Source organism: Mus musculus, chromosome 19, assembly GCF_000001635.26.
Source record: "Mus musculus strain C57BL/6J chromosome 19, GRCm38.p6 C57BL/6J".
NCBI lineage: Eukaryota > Metazoa > Chordata > Mammalia > Rodentia > Muridae > Mus > Mus musculus.
Window position 1 is genome coordinate 16,432,339 of NC_000085.6, and position 18,797 is coordinate 16,451,135.

Genomic DNA, 18,797 nt, shown 5'->3' on the forward strand with positions numbered 1-18,797 from the left:
TTTCTCAAAGAGAACAGCATCTTTCCAGCTCTCTGATGTACCTTTCCTTATAGCTCTGCATTACAACCGGGGAAGTAATTTTCTCTACGGGGAGAGTGGGCAGCGTACATGGGCAACCTCTTTCTAAAGCAGGTACTCATATTCTGGCTTCCACCTTCTCCGTCTTCACTTTATCATCAGCATTGTGATGGTTTGTATATGCTTGGGCCAAGGAGTGTCACTATGAGAAGGTATGGCCTTGTTGGAGTAGGTGTGTCATTGTGGGTGTGGGCTTAAGACCCTCACCTTAGCTGCCTGGAAGTCAGTCTTCCACTAGCAACCTTCAGATGAAGATGTAGAAATCTCAGCTTTGCCTGCATCATACCTGGCTAGATGCCACCGCCACCACCACCACCACCACCACCACCACCACCATCACCACCACCACCACCACCACCACTTTATACTACAAGTAGAATCATCTTAGGTGATTTTCCCACCCTTGGTTTCAGTTTTGTGCATCCTGGCTAAGACTTGCTAGTATAAGACTAGCAGGTTAAACAAGAAAAACTACCTGTGAGTAACATGAATTAGCAGATATAGACAGGTGTGCTAGGGTGGGATGGGATGGACGAAGGCTTCTAATGGAGGAGTGGAGGTGTCTTCTCAGAAGAGATGTGCTTGGAAAAGAAGTGACCTAATTTTGCTTGAAGTAAGAGATGGCATTCCTGGAAAAGGGGACAGGGTGCACCAACGCCTTCAGAGGACACAACAGTACATTTGTCTGAGATTCGTTAGCAGGGCAGGCAAGGAAGTTAAGCTAAAGGAGATACACGATCTTTGGCTTCTGAAAGCCACTATCATGGAATGATGCTTCTTATGGAAAACAAGATAGTGAGGTCTCAACTTTAATTCTTTCGGGTGGGCCACAGCTCAGTACATCTTGTTACCAGAATCCCCAGCACCTGGCATTAGGCTGGCATTAGGCTGGCAGGGGCCCAGTGAGCATCCTAAGGACCCGTACAGTTATCTGACTGTGAAGCTCAGCACTTGGCAGCCAAGATGGGGGCTGTGAGTAATGAGGTGCAACTAAAGTAGATGGGAATGATGAGGAGAAGTGTTGCCCATGAGTAAGCGCTTCCTTTAAAGCCAGCCTTTCCTGGAAAGGTGCTTCAAATATCATGTCATGAAATCATCCTGATCTCGTACCCTAGGTCTGAGAGATGATGTGAAAGAGAAACAAATAAGTACAGGAATAGGAAACTAACTGCCTTGTGCTGTCCGTTGTATGGTTCTCAGGAGCTTTTGATGTCCCCCAAAATAAAGTTCACATTTATTTTAACATCTTTAAAAATGTGTTTTATGTGTATGGGTATTTTGCCTACATGTATGTCTGCACACCACATGTGTGCAGCACATGCAGAAGCAAGAAGAGGGTGTTGAATTCCCTGGAACTGGAGTTTACAGTTGTGAGCCACCTAGTGGGTGCTGGCAATGGAACCTGGTCCTAAGCCAGGGCTTTTAACTGCTAAGCCAGCTCTACAATCCCTTGCCTTTTTTTTTTTTTTTAAGTGTGAAAAATCATTGAAGAAATGATTAAATGTTAGAGTTGGGTGAGTCCCCTGAATGGATTCTAGTCCATTGCTCTGCTCACGGTTAAGGAAAGTGCAATCTAAACATGACGGGAGGGGCTTCGGGTACCTCTATCAGATAATTTAAAATCAGCCAGCCAGTTTTGACTCAGAGCAGCTAACCTTCCTGATATAAGTACTCTATGCTCTTAAAAATGCAGGTGTGTATTCTCCCCATACCATTTCCGTTGTACTGCTTATATGTTTGTGCCTTGTCTTTTCTGCCGGATGTGTTTTGAAGATTCTCCCCAGTTTGTTGTTCTTCTGTCGTCATGAGTGAACGGTGGGAATGCAGTGTACTGAGTTCGTGGCTACTCAGCTACAATGGCATATGGATGCTTCCAAGTGTTCTTATACAAGCTAGAATGGTTATGCTATCATTGGAAGGTATGATTTTTTTTCCAGTGCTGGATGTTAAATGCACAGAGGGCTTTATCACTGAGCTACATCCCCAGCCCTGAGGTAGATGGTGACACCACGATGCTGTATGCAGGCTGTCATTCACCCAAACATCCTAAGGTGTTATTCATTGGGACATAATGTTACTCATAGATCACCTTAATGGATACATAATATTGTCCTATGTGGACCAAACATAGTTAATTTGGCTTATTTCCTGCTGTTGACATTTTACTCATTGAGTTTGTATTGTTAGCTGAAGATAGAGATCTTTGCTTATAAACCTGTGGGACTTCTTCAGCACCGTGTCCTATACAAGGAATACGGGTTTGATCAAATGAATGGGAACACTGAAGGGTTCCGGTAGGTACCAAGGGTTCCGGTAGGTACCGCCAAGTTCGCCAGGGACGATCTGTCAGGATCTGTTTTGGAAGGCTAGTAACTGGAGACTGAACAGGTCAGTTATTCCAGTTAACTTGGAATTCAGATTTGCTCTGGTTTTAATATCTGTGGAAGACTAAAAGCCGTGATTGAGATGTTAGTTTGAGGAGCCAATGGTGGTGTTCTCAACACCTGTAGGAGCTAAAGGGAAAAGTGGGTGACAGATTACAGAGAGAAAAAAAATCCAGAAACTTTCCAGTAGGGGACACTGTTGTCGTCAATTATGCTTGGAAGGATACTAAAATACAGGGCATTTTAAAGCCTGATTGGTCCGCACTTCTTAAACTGTAAAGTAAATAAGACTTAGCAGCCAGATAACATTAGCTGCCAAGTTCTTATATAATGACCACAGCGCCCCACTTCTGCTTCCATTGCTCTTCACGGAGGAAGAATTAGCGTCTGATTCCGTAACCGTGCACATGTCATATGCCAACTTGAATAGAAGGCAAAGAAGATTTGCTCTGGTCCCGAGGATCCCTTATCCGCACCTTTAAATCTGCACAGACAAAATCAGAGTAGTTTGCTTTGTGCAAACTTTGTGCATTTGAGTTGTCAGGGGTTCTTTCAGATTTCCTACATCCACACGCAGAGTTCCAGGAGCTGTCCCGAGGCGGCAGTCTGGCTGCAGGGCTGGGCAGGGAACTGGCCAGGTGTGCCGGGAAGGTGCCAACTCTTTCTACAAACAGAAGTCTTTTCCATCATCAAATGCAAAGCAGCCAGCCGTTTTCCTTCACCCCTCCAGTCCCTGGCCCCCTCATCCGGTGCCAGGAGGTAGGACCGGCTGGGAGGCGTTAACTAGCCCTTTGCTCTTTTGCCAGACCCCGGAAGGCAGCTGCAGTTCCTACGCCAGCCAGCAGGCCCATCTGCACTAGGCAGGCAAACTACAAGCTGACCCAAGGCTTGCACTAAGCCCAAATTGAGTTGTGGCATCCGGGAAGCAGAGGGAGCCAGTCTAGAAACCCCAAGTGTGAGCGGTGGAGAAGCTGGTGGGCAAAGCTCAGCCTCAGGTGGGAAAAGAGGCCTGAGCCTAGCTGCTGGCATGCGGTGTGTGAACGGGCTGCAGACGTTTGGCTCGGGTCTGCTAGTGCGCTGCCTCCACCCCTGGCACTGAGGCTGGGAGTTGACGAAACTCCCTCACCTGTCGGAACCCGGATCTGGCAGCGGGAAGGGGGCTGGCAGCCAGTGTCTGCTGGTTACAGCAAGCTTGGCAAGTGGCCCTGCCTGCACTAGGGCGCCACCGCCAAGGAGGCAGGTGTGAGACTACTCTGCGACCCAGCCTCTTGTTGCTATCCTTTGTCCCCAGGCACCGTCGGCTTGGGGTAGGACTTCAGGCAACTCCTGCAGCCTTGGCTGCAGGTTCGAGACGCTCCGCCCCCTCCTGTCACATAGAGCGGTCAGTGCTGGAGGAACCTTCCATTCCGCAAAAGTCTACGGGTTGAGGTTTTCGGAACTTTGCAAACAGGGACTAGCTGGCCCTTTATTTGCAAGCCAGGCCACACCTGCTGCTAGCCTGCGACACCCTACAGTCCCGGAGAGACCATTCTAGCAGCAGCACCGACGCCCCAACTTTTGATTCGCGGTGTGCGTTGCCTACCTGGGTACCCAGCTACAGTGTCCGGGGACGCACATCTTCTGGAGACAGCGCCAATCACACTGCCCAGTTCGCTCTTCTCTCCCTCCCAAGCGCGGGGTTGGGTGCCTGATCCCGGACCACACAAGCGCTCAGGACTCGCCTGACCTCGGAACTGCCTTCGAGAAAGCGTTAGCCTAGGAGATCCGAGCCTCTTTCTCCATACCATAGTTGGTTCAGGTGGTTTCCTCTTCAAACCTTGCGTCTGGCGCGGATAATCCGCGCGGCCGGGCGTTAAGCTCCAGGTCCCTGTCGCTCCGTCGAGGTGGCAAGCCATGGCCGGCTGCTGCTGTTTGTCTGCGGAGGAGAAAGAGTCTCAGCGCATCAGCGCGGAGATCGAGCGGCAGCTTCGCCGCGACAAGAAGGACGCGCGCCGGGAGCTCAAGCTGCTGTTGCTGGGTGAGTGGCCGCCTTTATCCAGCGCGCAGCTCTGGTGTTCTCGTCCCGGCTCTTTCCCGTCCCAACAAGCCTGCCGGGTGGCGTGCTGAGTTTCTCTATGTCCCTTCAGGGAACCGGTCTTTTTGCACCTGGGGAGCTGGGCCACCTTCGATCGTAGACTCCTGATATCTCAGAGCAGGCCAGGGCTCAACTCCTGGACCCTTGTCAGTTTCTCTCCCCCCCCCCCCAACCCGGGGCCTGCTCGCTTTTGCCCTTGGGCTCCCAGCAGGCGGCTGCTGCGGGAACCCCCAAACTTAGTTGTTGGTGGGTGGTGGGGAACGGCCTGCCTCGCAGTTTAGGTTCGGTTCTTGTTGAGGGTCTGACTGCAGGGGCCACGTGCAGCATAGTTTTTACCTGCCAGGTATGGTCATGGTGGGAAGGCTCTGTCCTCACTGTAGAGGAAACCCTAGAAACTGACAAACTGGAGAAAAGGGGAAAATGATAGCAAGTGCGCCTCGGAAGTGACACCCCTACTGCTATTCTCTCTTCTGACACCAGGACCTTCTGCTGATGACACCGGAGCCTGCATCAAGAGAGTAGCTTTAAGTCTCCCTTGGCCCACCTTAGTTTAACTTCAATGTCCAGGCTATCTCTACCAGTGCCTCCTTAGGCTTTTAGAAGGCCTTTGAAGAAGTGTTTTTAAAACAAAGAGAGAAGAGTTTAAAGTCTGATTAATTCCCCCAAGGCAAGGATCTCTTTCTTCTGGCCTGTAGAGTGTCATTCAGCCCCCATCCATTGTTGGACACTGGCCCTTTTCTTTCACCCCCATCCCCACCCCCAAAATAGCTGCTTGCATTTCCTCTGTCCTTTCAGGCTGGAGTCCTCTCTTTCACCATTTGTTTAATTATTTAATTAAGCAGTCCCTTTTGAAGACTGACTGAAGGAGAGGGCTTTTAGCCTGCACTGCCTTCACACCCGAGCAAGCCCTCCACTATGTAACTGGCTACTGCTGAGTTTAAAGGGCCTCCTTTGGTTTTCCTTAAACCTGCAAGTTCAAAGGGCTGACCACCCAGATTCCACACTCCTGATTCTTCTCTAAGGCCAGAGGAAAGTCCCTGCCAAAAGGACTCCTAGCTTACTATAAGCCAGTGAGGAGAGACCTGATTAGGGGAGTAAGCACCAAGGAAAGCTGTTTGCTGAGGCTGTAAAGACGCTGGGGACAGTAGCTTGAGGTCCACAGCTATACCTACGAGGTTCCTACAGTGGGTGGAGTGTGGGGTGGGGATGGGAAGGAAGGGCCACTTTCCACCCCTGGGGTCAGGGCTGTTCACCCAGACTTGGAATAGGCCTGGGAACTCTAGCTGAACCCTGCAGTCTGTCATCAAGTTCAGTTTGTCAAGTGTGGAGTATCACGTGAACACTAAGATGATTAACTATGCCTTCATTTGAGTTCAGATGGATACGGTCTCTTGTCAAGGGCAGACTAAACTTTAGTTCACTCGGAAATATTTAGATTCGTGTGAAGGACTGTTAGGACTATACTGAGGCTGGCCCCTTGTAAGGCAAATTATGTAGCAAGCCGAGCCATAGTGTATTACTAATAGGCCTCTTTGACAGACCTAGACATACAAATAAGTCACATTTAGCGTCAGTAACTGAACCCTCAGGCCTTCCTACCTCTTGTCCCACTCTGGCTCCCTGAAGTACTTCCTGTTCTTGTCTCCCAGCTGAGACTATCCATCACTATGGTGACAATTTTCCTGTTCACTTCCAAATCCTACGGAGCTAACGGAGCTTCAAGTATGGGCTTAAAAACCCAGGTTCCCTCCATCTAAAGATGGATTGTGGTGTAGTCCAGTTCTCAAGCTAAAGGAAGAGGCTGTGACTCACAAGATTCAGGAACCAGGGGAGGATATGTGCTATTGTGTCTGAAGTCACATGCGATGGAACGTCACCAGTTTCTGGGGTGTCTGGATTCGATCATTTGATGGTCTGGTGTCTCCGATATAAAAGTCCCAGTTCACAAATGGGACTTTGGGATCCCGTGTGGACTACTGTCCCCAGAAGCTCTCACAGTGATGTATGTGTCTGCAGCTGGGGGTAAGGGTGCTTTAAAGTGTACCATAGAGCAGCAGAGTCCGATCTGGGCTTTATAAAAGTGTGGGTCAGTGGCCAGTACTGAGGGATACACGTTATTGTCCGGCTACAGCCGGTGGTATATTGGTAGGGTGCTTTCTTGACAGGAGGAGATAAAGACGATAAAGTTGAATTTAGTTGAATTTAGTCGCAATTCCTTCTGATTGGACAACACTGGACAAAACCAACACTGGTAGGAAAATGGTGATACCTGTCTTGTACACCATCGGGGAGGCAGAGGTTGGATTTTCACCCCTGAGACCTGTCCGTGGGAGTTCACCATCCCACAGGCCTCTGCAGCCGGAGTGGGAAAGGAATGGACAGTCCTCACACTGACATCTTTGCCAGACCACAGATAAAAATCCCAGGGCCTTGATGCAGAGGCTGGAGCTGGACCAAAGGAGTGTGGTGTTCCTAAGGACAGATGCCGAGCCGAAGGCCGTTTGGTGCAAGGAGAAACTGAAACTTTCAAGTGAGCTACAGCTGCAGACAGGGTGACCACTGGGCCCAGGTCAGTGAGCTCAAAAGGATGAACCCAGGCCAGAGAGAGCAGCAGGAACTCCTTGGGGAAGAAAGGACCCCCCACAGTGCTGGCTCCCTGCTGGCTCAGCAGAGGCAGCTGGAAAGCAGCCAGACAGATAATGGCTCTGTGCTGTGAATTCCAGGGGATGCCCTTGTGGATAGAAGTGCCAGCAGTCTTGAGTCCTGTCCTGAGCCTGGGTGGCACCTTTGCTAGCGTTGAGGCCTTAAGCCTAGGGGAAGAGAAGAGTTAGATTGGTGGGAACAAAGTAATTTATGGACTGAGAGCCCTGCAGCATTGACCCTCTGTGACGTCACTTCCCAGTAGGAACCACTGCAGAAGTTTCTCAGATTTATCTTCAGGGGACTACAGTCTGATAATGGTTGGCACGGCCTGTGGCTACCTTCTCACGAGGCTTCTCCTGTGGAGTCTAGGGCCTCCCTTCAGGCTTCTACTTTGGGGAACAGCCCACAGGCCAGCCTGGAGTTTGCTGAGAGCTGGAATGGAGGCCTAGGGCCACAAGGCAGTTGCAGCATCCCGAGGCCTGCGGAGGACACTTAGGCAGACTGAGTGGGCCTTGCTGGGGCTGCCTAGGAATCACTGCAAGAAAGAGGCCAGGGAGAGCTGCACCGGCAGCTGGCTACTGCATGCGGGCTTGGGTCACAGAGAGCCCATAACTGGGTACAGGCCGAGCGTCTCGCTGGACAACGCTGATCCACAGGACATCGGGCTCCCCACTTTAAGACCGGGCTCAAACAAGCTGGAGGACGATTTTATTAGTTTAAAAGAGGAGAGGAGGGGGGAGAGAGTGGGGAAGAGGAGGAGGGAACGGGGAGGGAGGGGGAGGTGGGGAAGGAAGGGAAGGGAAAACCAGGCAGATAAACTATAAAACCTCAGCCGCTCCCTGGGGAGGAGAACTGAGGAAAGAAGGGGAAAGGGCAATTTTGTTTGAGCTGGTGTGGAGGTCAGACACATGGCAGGCAAGCAGTCATTTGGGATGGGAGACATTTTGAGAAAAGAAACCCAAAGAGTTAAGGAAAGCACACTTTAAAAAAGGAAGAAAAGACAAAGTTAAGCTTCTCGGAAGAACTTTTTTTTTTTTTTAGTGAGCTGACTTACAAGCTACATAGGGATTCTGGGCAGAAAAGGTACAGTATCTCATTATCTCATTATCTAATTATTCCATCTAAGCCTCTTGGTATGGCTTAAGGTAAACCTGCTGGCTTACAGGATCAGAGGTTCAGTCCATTATCATCAAGGCAGGAACATGGCAGCATCCAGGCAGGCATGGTGCAGGAAGAGCTGAGAGTTCTACATCTTCATCTGAAGGCTGCTAGCAGAAGACTGACTTCCAGACAACTAGGATGAGGGTCTTAAAGCCCACACTCACAGTGACACACCTGCTCTAACAAGCCCACACCTACCCCAACAAGGCTACATCTCCTAGTGGTGCCACTCCCTGGGCCAAGCATATACAAACCATCACACCTGCTTTCCTTGGCTAGTCCCTTGGCCCAGTGAACTACCTGACCCATGTTAGGTCTCTATCCAGATTGGAAATTCTATTCTCTTGACCAGGAGTTTTTTTCTACTTTAATGCCACATAGAAAGGGCTGGGTGTGTGTGTGTGTGTGTGTGTGTGTGTGTGTGTGTGTGTGTGTCTATAAGGATGGCAGGATTATTCCATTCTACCCAAACAAAACATCTACCCTCATGTGGGCACATACATGGGAGGCAGATCCCAAGACAATGTCTCTGCATAAATGATTGTCTTAGGGTGATTATTGCTGTGGCGAAAAACCATGACCTATTTCTACATCATTGTTCATCACTGGAGGAAGTCAGGACAGAAACTCAAATGTGGCAGGAATCGGGATGCACAGGCTGATGCAGAGGCGAGGTGAGTGTTTCCAGTCACTGGGACTGCTAACCTTGGACATAGACTTCATCTGGGAACTGTCTGGGAGGAAGGGGAATGTGGTATTTAACTTAAGTCGATTACATCCTTCCGCCCGGGCCGCCATGATAAAATACTACAGGTTGGGAGGCTTAGGCAATGGGAATTGATTTTCTCCTGGGTCGGAGGCTGGAGTCCACAGATCAAGGGGCTGACAGGTTTGTTTAATCTGAGGCTTTGGCTTTGACTTGCAGACAGGAGCCTTGCTGTGTCCTCCCTTGGCCTTTCCACCATGAGTGTTCATTCCTGGTATTTTCCCTTCCTCACACAGGGAGTCTAGTGCTGTTAAATTGGGTTTAAAGGATATATATATATATATATATATATATATATATATATATATGTATATATGTGTGTGTGTGTGTGTATAAAATCTCTTTAAAGACCTTCTTTCTGAATTCAGTTATTCTCTAAAGTATTGGTGGTTGAGACTCAAAGAAATAAATGTTGTCAGGAGGGTATAATTCAGCCTGTGATGTCAACAGTGTTGGGAAGCCATCCAATCATAGGGGCTATCGCCTGTGAATTCCCTTCTTGGTGCTCTTCACTTAGGTAAAGCTATCCTTGACTGCAGCACAGAAAAGTATTTCATGACAAGTCAGAATGAAGCTAAGTTAGTGGGTCTATTAAATAGAGACACTGGGTAATACATGGTTCAGAGGGAAGGAAGATGATGTCACGCTGACTTTCTTCTTGCTACAATGAAATCATCTGAAAACAGTATCTTATGGAAGGAAAGGTTCATTGTGTCCCACAGTTCCATTGTGGTGAGAGTCCTGGTGGCAGGAACTTGAGGCAGCTGGTCACACTGTATCCATAGTCAAGGGACAGAGTGAGATCATCTGTGCTCAGTCAGCCTTGTTCTTTGTATCCAGTCTCTAAGACCCAAGTGTGAGAATAGTGCCACAATCCTTAAGATGGGTCTTTCCTCATCAATTGACCTATTTAATTCCGCAGAGACCAACCTAATCTAAATACCTCTCCAAAGATGTTCTAGATCCTATTACATTGACATTAAACACGAATGAGTCATCACAACAGGTCTTAAGAAAAGAAAAAAACAAAACAAAACACTGTACAACTCAAACATGGGTGACTTACAACTAGGTTTAAGCAAAATTTAAAAATGAAGGAGATAAATGTGAGTTGGTTTATTTATTTCTCTTATCTTAATGGTCTTCCTAGCTGGGGGATGGAGGCTCACAACTATAGTCCCACGAGGAACCTGGAGGCAGAAGAATCAATATCAGAAGCTCTATAGTAAGTTGGAGGCCAGAAAGGGCCACAGGGACTCTGTCTTCAAATTAAATTACATTACATTTATAAATTAAGAATAAATTCTTGTTGTTAATGAAGGTGGTTTTGCAAAGTCTATTGTTTGGGCTTAAAGATGAGAGATGCTGGCATGCAAGGTTTGAACATTCTGGTCCCAGCCCTAAGTAGTAAAATCCTTGTCCAAGATGTCATTAGGAAGAGTGGTACTATCTCTGTAGGAAACTCTGATGCTATCAGTTGTGTTGATGGCCTTGAATCTTGGCCAGCAGAAATACAAACTAGACCACAGAATAAGAAGCTTGCTTCCCTCCTGTGTCCCCTTAACTTTCCCTTCTTTCTGTTCTGCCCCAGTAACAGTGTGGGAGTCAAAAATGGAGTTTTTGTTTCGACCTCTGTTCCAAACGCTGGATCTACCATTTCTTGCCTGTGAACGTGGTCCTTTCATCTTTGCCTGACACATTGTGTGCCTTGAACTCTTGTTGACCCTTTTTTTTTTCCTCTCTTTGGAAATTTTCAGGCACCAAGGAGATATCACCACCTATTTAGGCTGACCAATTTCTGGCCGTGTAGTGGCTTGTTTAAATTTTACCAAGTAGCTTTTTAACAGATATTTTGCTTTGTGTTTCTCTCAGGGTTTCCTAGACTGTAAATTGATATTGGTCACTTGTCTTAGTTATAATAAATAATAAAAGTCTGGGTCCAAACAGATGTTATTGGATCAACTAAAACAAAATCTTCTCTTAAAACTAATTCTGGTGTCTCTGGGTAGGAGAGTCCTAGGGGCAGTGCTGCACCGTACTTTCTTTGTAGAGGTGACAGAATTTCCTGAGAAGGAAAAGAAACTTAATAGCAAACACTTCCTCATTTCCTCATCTTGGTTTAGTCCCGTCCCTTCTCTGGAGTTCAAGCCTGGTGCTCAGTGCGAGGAACCTTTTCTCAAGGAATAGGCTGGGTCAAAGATTGTCTCGAAAGCTTAATGGCAACCCCAACATGGCAGCACAGGGGGAATGGGAAAGAGCAGGGGTCACGATGGAGGGGCTTTATAAAGCAGGGACCGTGAGATGGTAGTGACAGACTGTTCACAAGCTAGGGCTTGCATGGTCCACACGCCAGGGAGAGATGAATACAAACTCTCCTGCTAAAAACAGATAGTAAGGATAGTGAGTGATATTCCCAGGATCTGGGAAATATGCATGACCCTTGGGGGGGGGTGTTTCATCGAGTTTTTGTGATTTAGGTCTTACTGTAAAATAGATCTTAATATAACAATGATTAACATCTTTGATCAAGACATACTTTGGAACATTGTCTGGCTTTCTCCGTGACTGCAATGAATAAGCCCCAACTACCAGGTAGACGACCTGTTCCACTCATAATGCAGCAGAACGCTGGGGACTTCTGAAGAGGCAAGGGGAGGTACCCACTTTCTTTTTGTCTGTCTGTCCAGGGCAGCCTTTTGACTTTTCCCTCTGTACTTTTCAAGACAACACTTTTGAGGTATTTTCCATGTAGTGAAAGTTACCAGCTCTAAGTGTACAGATGGCAAACATGGGAATCTTATAAACACAGGCATAGACTCGATCTAGAACATCTCGAGATCCCTATAAATCCCCCCATTCCCCTTTGTGAAAGGGGCTATTCTCTTCCCCCCAAATCATTCAGTTTTCTATGAAAATATCTTTAGCTATCTGACAAACACAAGAATAAGAATTGAAGGAGCCTTAGTGGGTAAGAACACATACTGTGTAAGCAAGAAGATCCGAGTTCAAATCTCGAGCACCTACATAAGAAACTAGGTATGGCTGCACGCACCTGTGACCTCAGCGTAGTGGGGCAAAGACAGGTGGGTCCTGAGTGCTCATTGGCTCGACAGTCTAGCTGAAACAGTGAGATTCAGGTTCACTAGGAGAGCCTGTCTCAAAAATAAAGTGGAGAATGATAGAGGAAAAAAGTTGATATTCTTCTGGTGTCTGCATGTGCATGCATCTGCACCAACATATGTACGTACACTACATACACATACACAAATACATGCACACACACACATACACATACTACACACACATACTTTCACACACACCATAAACACGCACACTCAGATCACATACCACACACACGTTTACCACAGACACAAACATACACTCACAAACACCCACATTCACACACATATCCTCATAGACACCATACACACACATTCACACACATATAGTCACACACACTGACACACTCAAACGTACTACAAACACACTCACATACTACAAACACACATATACACCAAACACACAAACACACATACACATATATACACACACACCACGTACACTCACACATCACAAACACTCACACACATACCACACACAAGGACACACACACACACACACACTTATAGACACACAGAATTTACAAACTACTCAGGTATATTCTTTTCCTAATTAGCTTTCTGTATAACTTGTGCCTCCTTTTCTTCTCCTGTGCATTTTCTCCAGAGCATGTTGTACGCACTGTAGCCTTTTCCTCTATCAACATCCATGACATGTTCCTAAAACAGAACAAGATCTTACATGAGCACAGTCCATTTGTGAACCCTTGGTAAGTTTAACCATGGTAGGATATTTGTGCCCAGCCTGTTTCTCATATCCTAGGTTTGTCAATCAGCCCAAGAATGTCTGAAGTGGCAATGTCCTCCCAAGCCAGGGTTCAATGTCAGCAGAGAGATCATGTCCGATTTTCATATCTTTTTGTTTCTTTAACTGGAACACTTTACAGGTTCTCATGACATTGCATCTTTGAAGAACACATTTCTCTCTCCTCTTCAAACCAACTGTTTAAGCTCTGTCTGATTCTTTTATGACTATAGTCAGGGTAGGCATTCTTGGCTGGAACGCCACATAAGTGTTCTGTCCCAAAGGGACACACCTGAGGTAAATGGTGGCCATCTGCTTCTCATTGATGACTTTAACTTTGACTACCTGGTCAAGATGTTGCTTGTCCTGCCCCTTGAACCACACTGTTCCTTCTCAAAATGTCCTTTGTTGTACCCTCCCCCTCCCAGGCCTTGCATGGGCTAGGTAAGTTTTCCATCCCTAAGTTACATTCCCGTATACTAAAATATTCTTCTCAATTTTCTGATCATTTTTTTTAAATTCCTGGCTGGTTAACGGTATTATGGGATGGCTGTGAAAATATCTTCTGTGTCTGGGAGTCTCCCGGTGCTCACTGGGAGGCACTTAGCATACTGCTTAGGAGCCTTCCCTTTGACTCTCTTTGCTTCTGTCTTTATTTATTTATTTATTTATTTATTTATTTATTTATTTATTACAATGGGGACTCACTTAGTTCTCTCAGTGTACAAGATTTGTGCAAGGAAATCCCTTCCAAGATGGCCCCCATTGCATTGTGACAATCTTCCTGGCACAGTGAGATGTTCCAGGACCAGCTTGTATCCACTTTGTTAGCCACTAGCCACTTCTGCAAGGACTTCGATGACTGATAGTGAAAAACTTCCTCTTAGGTTTTTTGTTTTTGTTTTATTTTTATTTATTTATTTATTTATTTATTTATTTAGGGTTTTCGAGACGGGGTTTCTCTGTGTAGCCCTGGCTGTCCTGGAACTCACTCTGTAGACCAGGCTGGCCTCGAACTCAGAAATCTGCCTGTCTCTGCCTCCCAAGTGCTGAGATTAAAGGTGTGCACCACCACACTTGGTTTTCCCCTTAGTTTTAAGATGCTTTAAGATTTGAGACAAAAACCATCAAATCTGTCAGTCTGTCAGTCCCCAATACCAAAGTCTTAAAGAGTTAAGTTTTTAAACCATGCACTAGGAGATGCAAGTTTTGAGGCTGTAATGAATCTTACTGTGAGCAGATACAAACTAGGAAGGACTATCAATGAAGTTTGGAGAAAGACAACAAAATAATGCTCTTATTCTCAATGCCCCTACTACCTTCAAATACACTTTCCTGGCTGGCGGGTGCGGGGGCTGGGGAGTGGGGTGGGAGCTCAGTGGGAGAAGGTTCAGTGGCGCACAAGCATGAGCATCGGAGTGTGAATCCCCAGAACACATGTAAAGGCAGGTGTGGCCGTGCGTGTGTCTGCTGTTCTAGCACTCTTACAGTGTGGAAGAGGCAGAAGAATTTGTAAAAGCTTGGCAGCCAAGCAGCCTGGCAAGCTGTGAACCAGAGACTCTGCTTCAAACAAGGTGCAAGATGAGAGCTGCTGGCTGCTGTTATTCTCTGATCTCCTTGTGTGCACCATGGTGTGCAACATGCCTGTACTCATATACTCACATCATGCAAGCACACACACACACACACACACACACACACACACACACACACCAGTGTTGAAAGATGCTTTCTAATCTACATAATAGTTTTCTTTAATCTGTATCCATGATATCTCCTCAATCACACACACACACACATACACACACACATACACACACACACACCACACACCACACACCACACACACCACACACACACACACACACACCACACCACACACATACACACACACACCAAACCACACACACACACCACACACATACCACACACACACACACACACACACCACACCACACACACACACACATACACACACACACACACCACACACACACACCACACACACCACACACACACACACACACCACACACACACACACACACACACACACCACACACACCACACACACACCACACACACACACACACACACACACACACCACACACACACACATACACACACACCACAACACACACACACACACAAACAAACAAAAAAAACAACAACTATTGTACAAATTTCCCTTTGTGACATGCAGTGCTATGGGCAAGCACAGAAAAAGGGATTCTAGCAATCTCTGTAGCAAACATACTGTGCTCTAAAGATGATGGTGGAATTTAGTCTCACAGAGTTAAACCCAGATTTGACAAATGAAGATTGGCAAAGGGCACTAGCCAGGATGGTTGGTGTAGATGACCTTTCTCAGCCCCACCAGCCTCCTGGAGTGACAGAGTACTCTGGCTTGACTTCCTTCCCCTGTGGAAGGGAAGGCACGGGGTGCATCTCTGACAGTGTTCCTTCTGGAACCCCCAATCCTGGCCACGGGATATTTACTCCAGTCCTGGCAGTCACCAATATACATTAACCTTGACTGTGCACACTGTCATCAGAAAGAGGTGTGCTGTGGGACTGAGGTCAGAAGATGCAATGGCCGCTGCAGGAGCCCTGACTTTCATGACGTTGGCTGGCTGCCCGCTGCTGTGTAAATTAACAGCACTGTCCAGGGTTCTTGCTTGCAGATCATTTCAGCAGAAGAATAATCTGCTAAGAGGAAAGTAGAAAACTGGGAGTTGATGAAAATTGGACAGCAGACTCAGCAAAATGTCAGGCTCCAAGAAGGCCTTGACACAGAGAGCCCTGGCATCAGGCCAGCCTGCCGCCAACAGCCAGGTGACTCGACACAAGACCTGTAGCTGCTGCTAGTGCTGCACTGGACATTTATGCTGCCCAGCAGCTCTGCACATCAACTGTGGCCGTTGCTGTAGCCTTGTAGCTTTGTATCATTTTTCAAAACTCTAGGCCATCTGATTGGACCCAACCACTAGGTTGCTGGGAGTGTCCCTGATGATTGGGGCATGCTTTTGGAGCCAGCCTTGCTGGGCTTAAGATCTAAGTTCTATATGCTATAGAGCATCCTTGAATTAATCTAACTTCCTCATCTATTAACTGAATAGCAAACACATTGAGTGGATGATATGAATAATTCAACAGAATGAGTCATTACTTTTGTGATGTTTATCACCTGGCTATTTACTTCCAGTACTGGATGGCCAGAGGTGACAGCACATGCCTTTAATCTAAACACTTGGAAAGCAGATACAGGCAGATCTCTGTGAGTTCAAGCCCAGACTGGTTAGCATATTGAAATCCACACCACCACAGCTACACAATGAGACCCCATCTCCAACTAAACAAAATAAAAACTCTCAGTGCTGGTTGAATAACCGTGTGCCAGTCTTGAGCTTCTACCACACAAAGAGACCTGAGATGGTGTCTATCTCTTTTGGAATTCCCCGCCTCCCACCAATAATGGGTGCTCAGATGCCAGGCAGCCCCAAATGACAAAGGTCCAAAGCAAAGATATGAGGCTTTCATAAAGGAAGAAGGAAGTCTAAGTGGGTTGGTAAATGCAAACTGAAAGAAAAATCTGATAGAAACCTTCAGACAACGGAAGCAGAGGATGGAAAGGAAGCAGATGTCTTCGACTCTGAAGGCATAGTTAACAGTGCTGCAATCGTGTCTGGTGTTTCTTTCTTATTGTGTGTTTATTTTATGGAGATATAAACATGTGACACATGCATCCTGCTATCCCAGGACGCTCTCACAAGCCACTGCCAGCCCTGTCTCTGGCACTAAAGTCTTCCCTGAACTTCTGAAGCTGTGGGCCCAGGCTGTTACAGCCCTCCTGGATCTCTGCGGTGTCCCCTGACATTGCTATCCATATTTGCCTTTCATGGGCCATCCGAAACTTAGATCATATCACACCGATGCAATTCAAAGCCTTAGAGTAAGTTCCCAAAAGCCTCTCAGAATGCAAATAGCATGGATTTTTCTTTCTCTGGCTCACCATCCTCAGGCCAAGGTTCACCTACTTTCTGGTTTTGAAAACAACCTAGTTTTTTGTTGCTGTTTGCCTCTGACTCTCTGAGCTTGCTTCTTTTTCTGCCTGGAGCATTCGCCTTTGTTTCCCACTCCCACTCTCCTGTCTTAACTGTATCTTTTTTATCTTCACATCTCTGCTCAGAGTTCATCCCTCAGCAGGGCTGGTCCCTGTCAGCAGCTTTTGCAGCCTCAGCTCCTAGTTGCTTGGTTCCACTACCCAGTTCAGTTGCAATGTAGCGGCCATCTTGAAACAGACCTGCAGTTCCTTCATCCATTAATTAGATCACAAACTCCTGAGACCAGGGCTATGCTGTCCAGTCTCCGAATCCTTCCTGACAGGACCACGTGATCACGAACAAGCTGGAACAATTCTCTGCACATCAGAGCCTGTACAGGCCACTGACTATAACATATCAACTATTTTTCAAGGACTTCTTGTTAATATGTCTAGTATGCTGGTTGATATTTGTCAACATGACACAAACATATCTTCCTAGACATACCTAGGACGAGGGAATCTTAGTTGAGAAAATGCCTCCATTAAGATTGATCAGTAGGCAAGTGTCTTTGTTAATGATCAATGTGAGAGGGCCCAAATTACTGTACAGTGCCACTCTGGGGCAGGTGGTCTTGGATTATAGGAGAAAGGATCAGAGGGCATTGTCTTTGTTAATGATCAATGTGAGAGGGCCCAAATTACTGTACAGTGCCACTCTGGGGCAGGTGGTCTTGGATTATAGGAGAAAGCAGAGCGAGCAAGTCACGAGAGCAAGACAGGAAGCTGCCCTCCTCTGTGGCTTGTCCATCAGCTCTTGTCTTTAGGTTCCTGCCCTGCTTGAGTTCCTACTCTGACTTCACACAATGATAGTCTGGTACCTGGAAGCATTAGATGAAATAACCCCTTTCCTCCCCAAGTTGCTTTTGGTCATAATGTTTATCATAGCAATAGAAACTCATAGACATCCCATTTTACAAACAGAAAAATCAAGTCTTCATAACTGTTAAGACTTTTGTTGCTTAGTAATAAAACTAGAACACAAATCTAATAAGTTGGTATTATTTTCAGTGTTTTTTTCCCTAAATAATTTTTATTTAAAAAAGAAAACAAAAAAGTATCAAAGAATAGCAGTCTAGTCTGATGCTTTCTGGAGTGTGAACACAGAAGGTGCTTCCTATGTGCATGGTCCCTGCTGTCACTTACTGTCAATCACAGTAAGACAGAAGCAACTTTAATGATGAGATAGCCAAGCAGGTTCCAATATACTCAAAAAAGCATATTTAAGAAACTTACAGAGGGAGATTGCTGGTATGAAAATTAATTTCTTATGTCTATTTTTCCCTATGTATACCTGCTCACAGATTTTTTTTTTTTTGGATGAGGTTAAGTTGATATACATTTGGCTATAGACAGCCAGAAGTTTCAGGGCCAGAGGAGCCAGACGAGCCAGACTTCTCTGTTACTATCTCCCTTCTAGCATGTTCCTTGGGCTTATGGAGTCCATTACAAAAAGGATCAATACAAAGGGGACTAAGCAGTATTCTTGGAATTTGGCAGGGAGAGGCAATTAACAGCGAAGAGGACTGGGAAATGATAAGACTAGAAATCGAGGACTAGAGCCAGGAAAAGAATTTGCCTAGTTCGTGACCCTGTTCTTCTTAATGGAACTGTTTTGTTTTCCTGAAGAACTTGGGCTCTGGGAGCATTTAAATGTGCAGTGAACCCATGGCCCCTTTGCTTCCCATCCTGCTGCCTGCTGGAGCAGGAGGACCAACAGCTTGTT

At 46.6% G+C, this 18,797-nt stretch overlaps 1 protein-coding gene across 1 annotated transcript in view; it reads left to right on the forward strand.

Annotated features, from left to right (window-relative positions):
- The first annotated feature begins 3,328 nt into the window (after window positions 1-3,328).
- Gna14 (guanine nucleotide binding protein, alpha 14) overlaps window positions 3,329-18,797 on the forward strand; it is a 175,152-nt gene continuing 159,683 nt past the window's right edge. Inside the window, exon 1 of the mRNA NM_008137.4 lies at window positions 3,329-4,479. Coding sequence (NP_032163.3) covers window positions 4,356-4,479 — 124 coding nt within the window. The 5' untranslated portion in view covers window positions 3,329-4,355. The remainder of the gene's footprint in view (window positions 4,480-18,797) is intronic.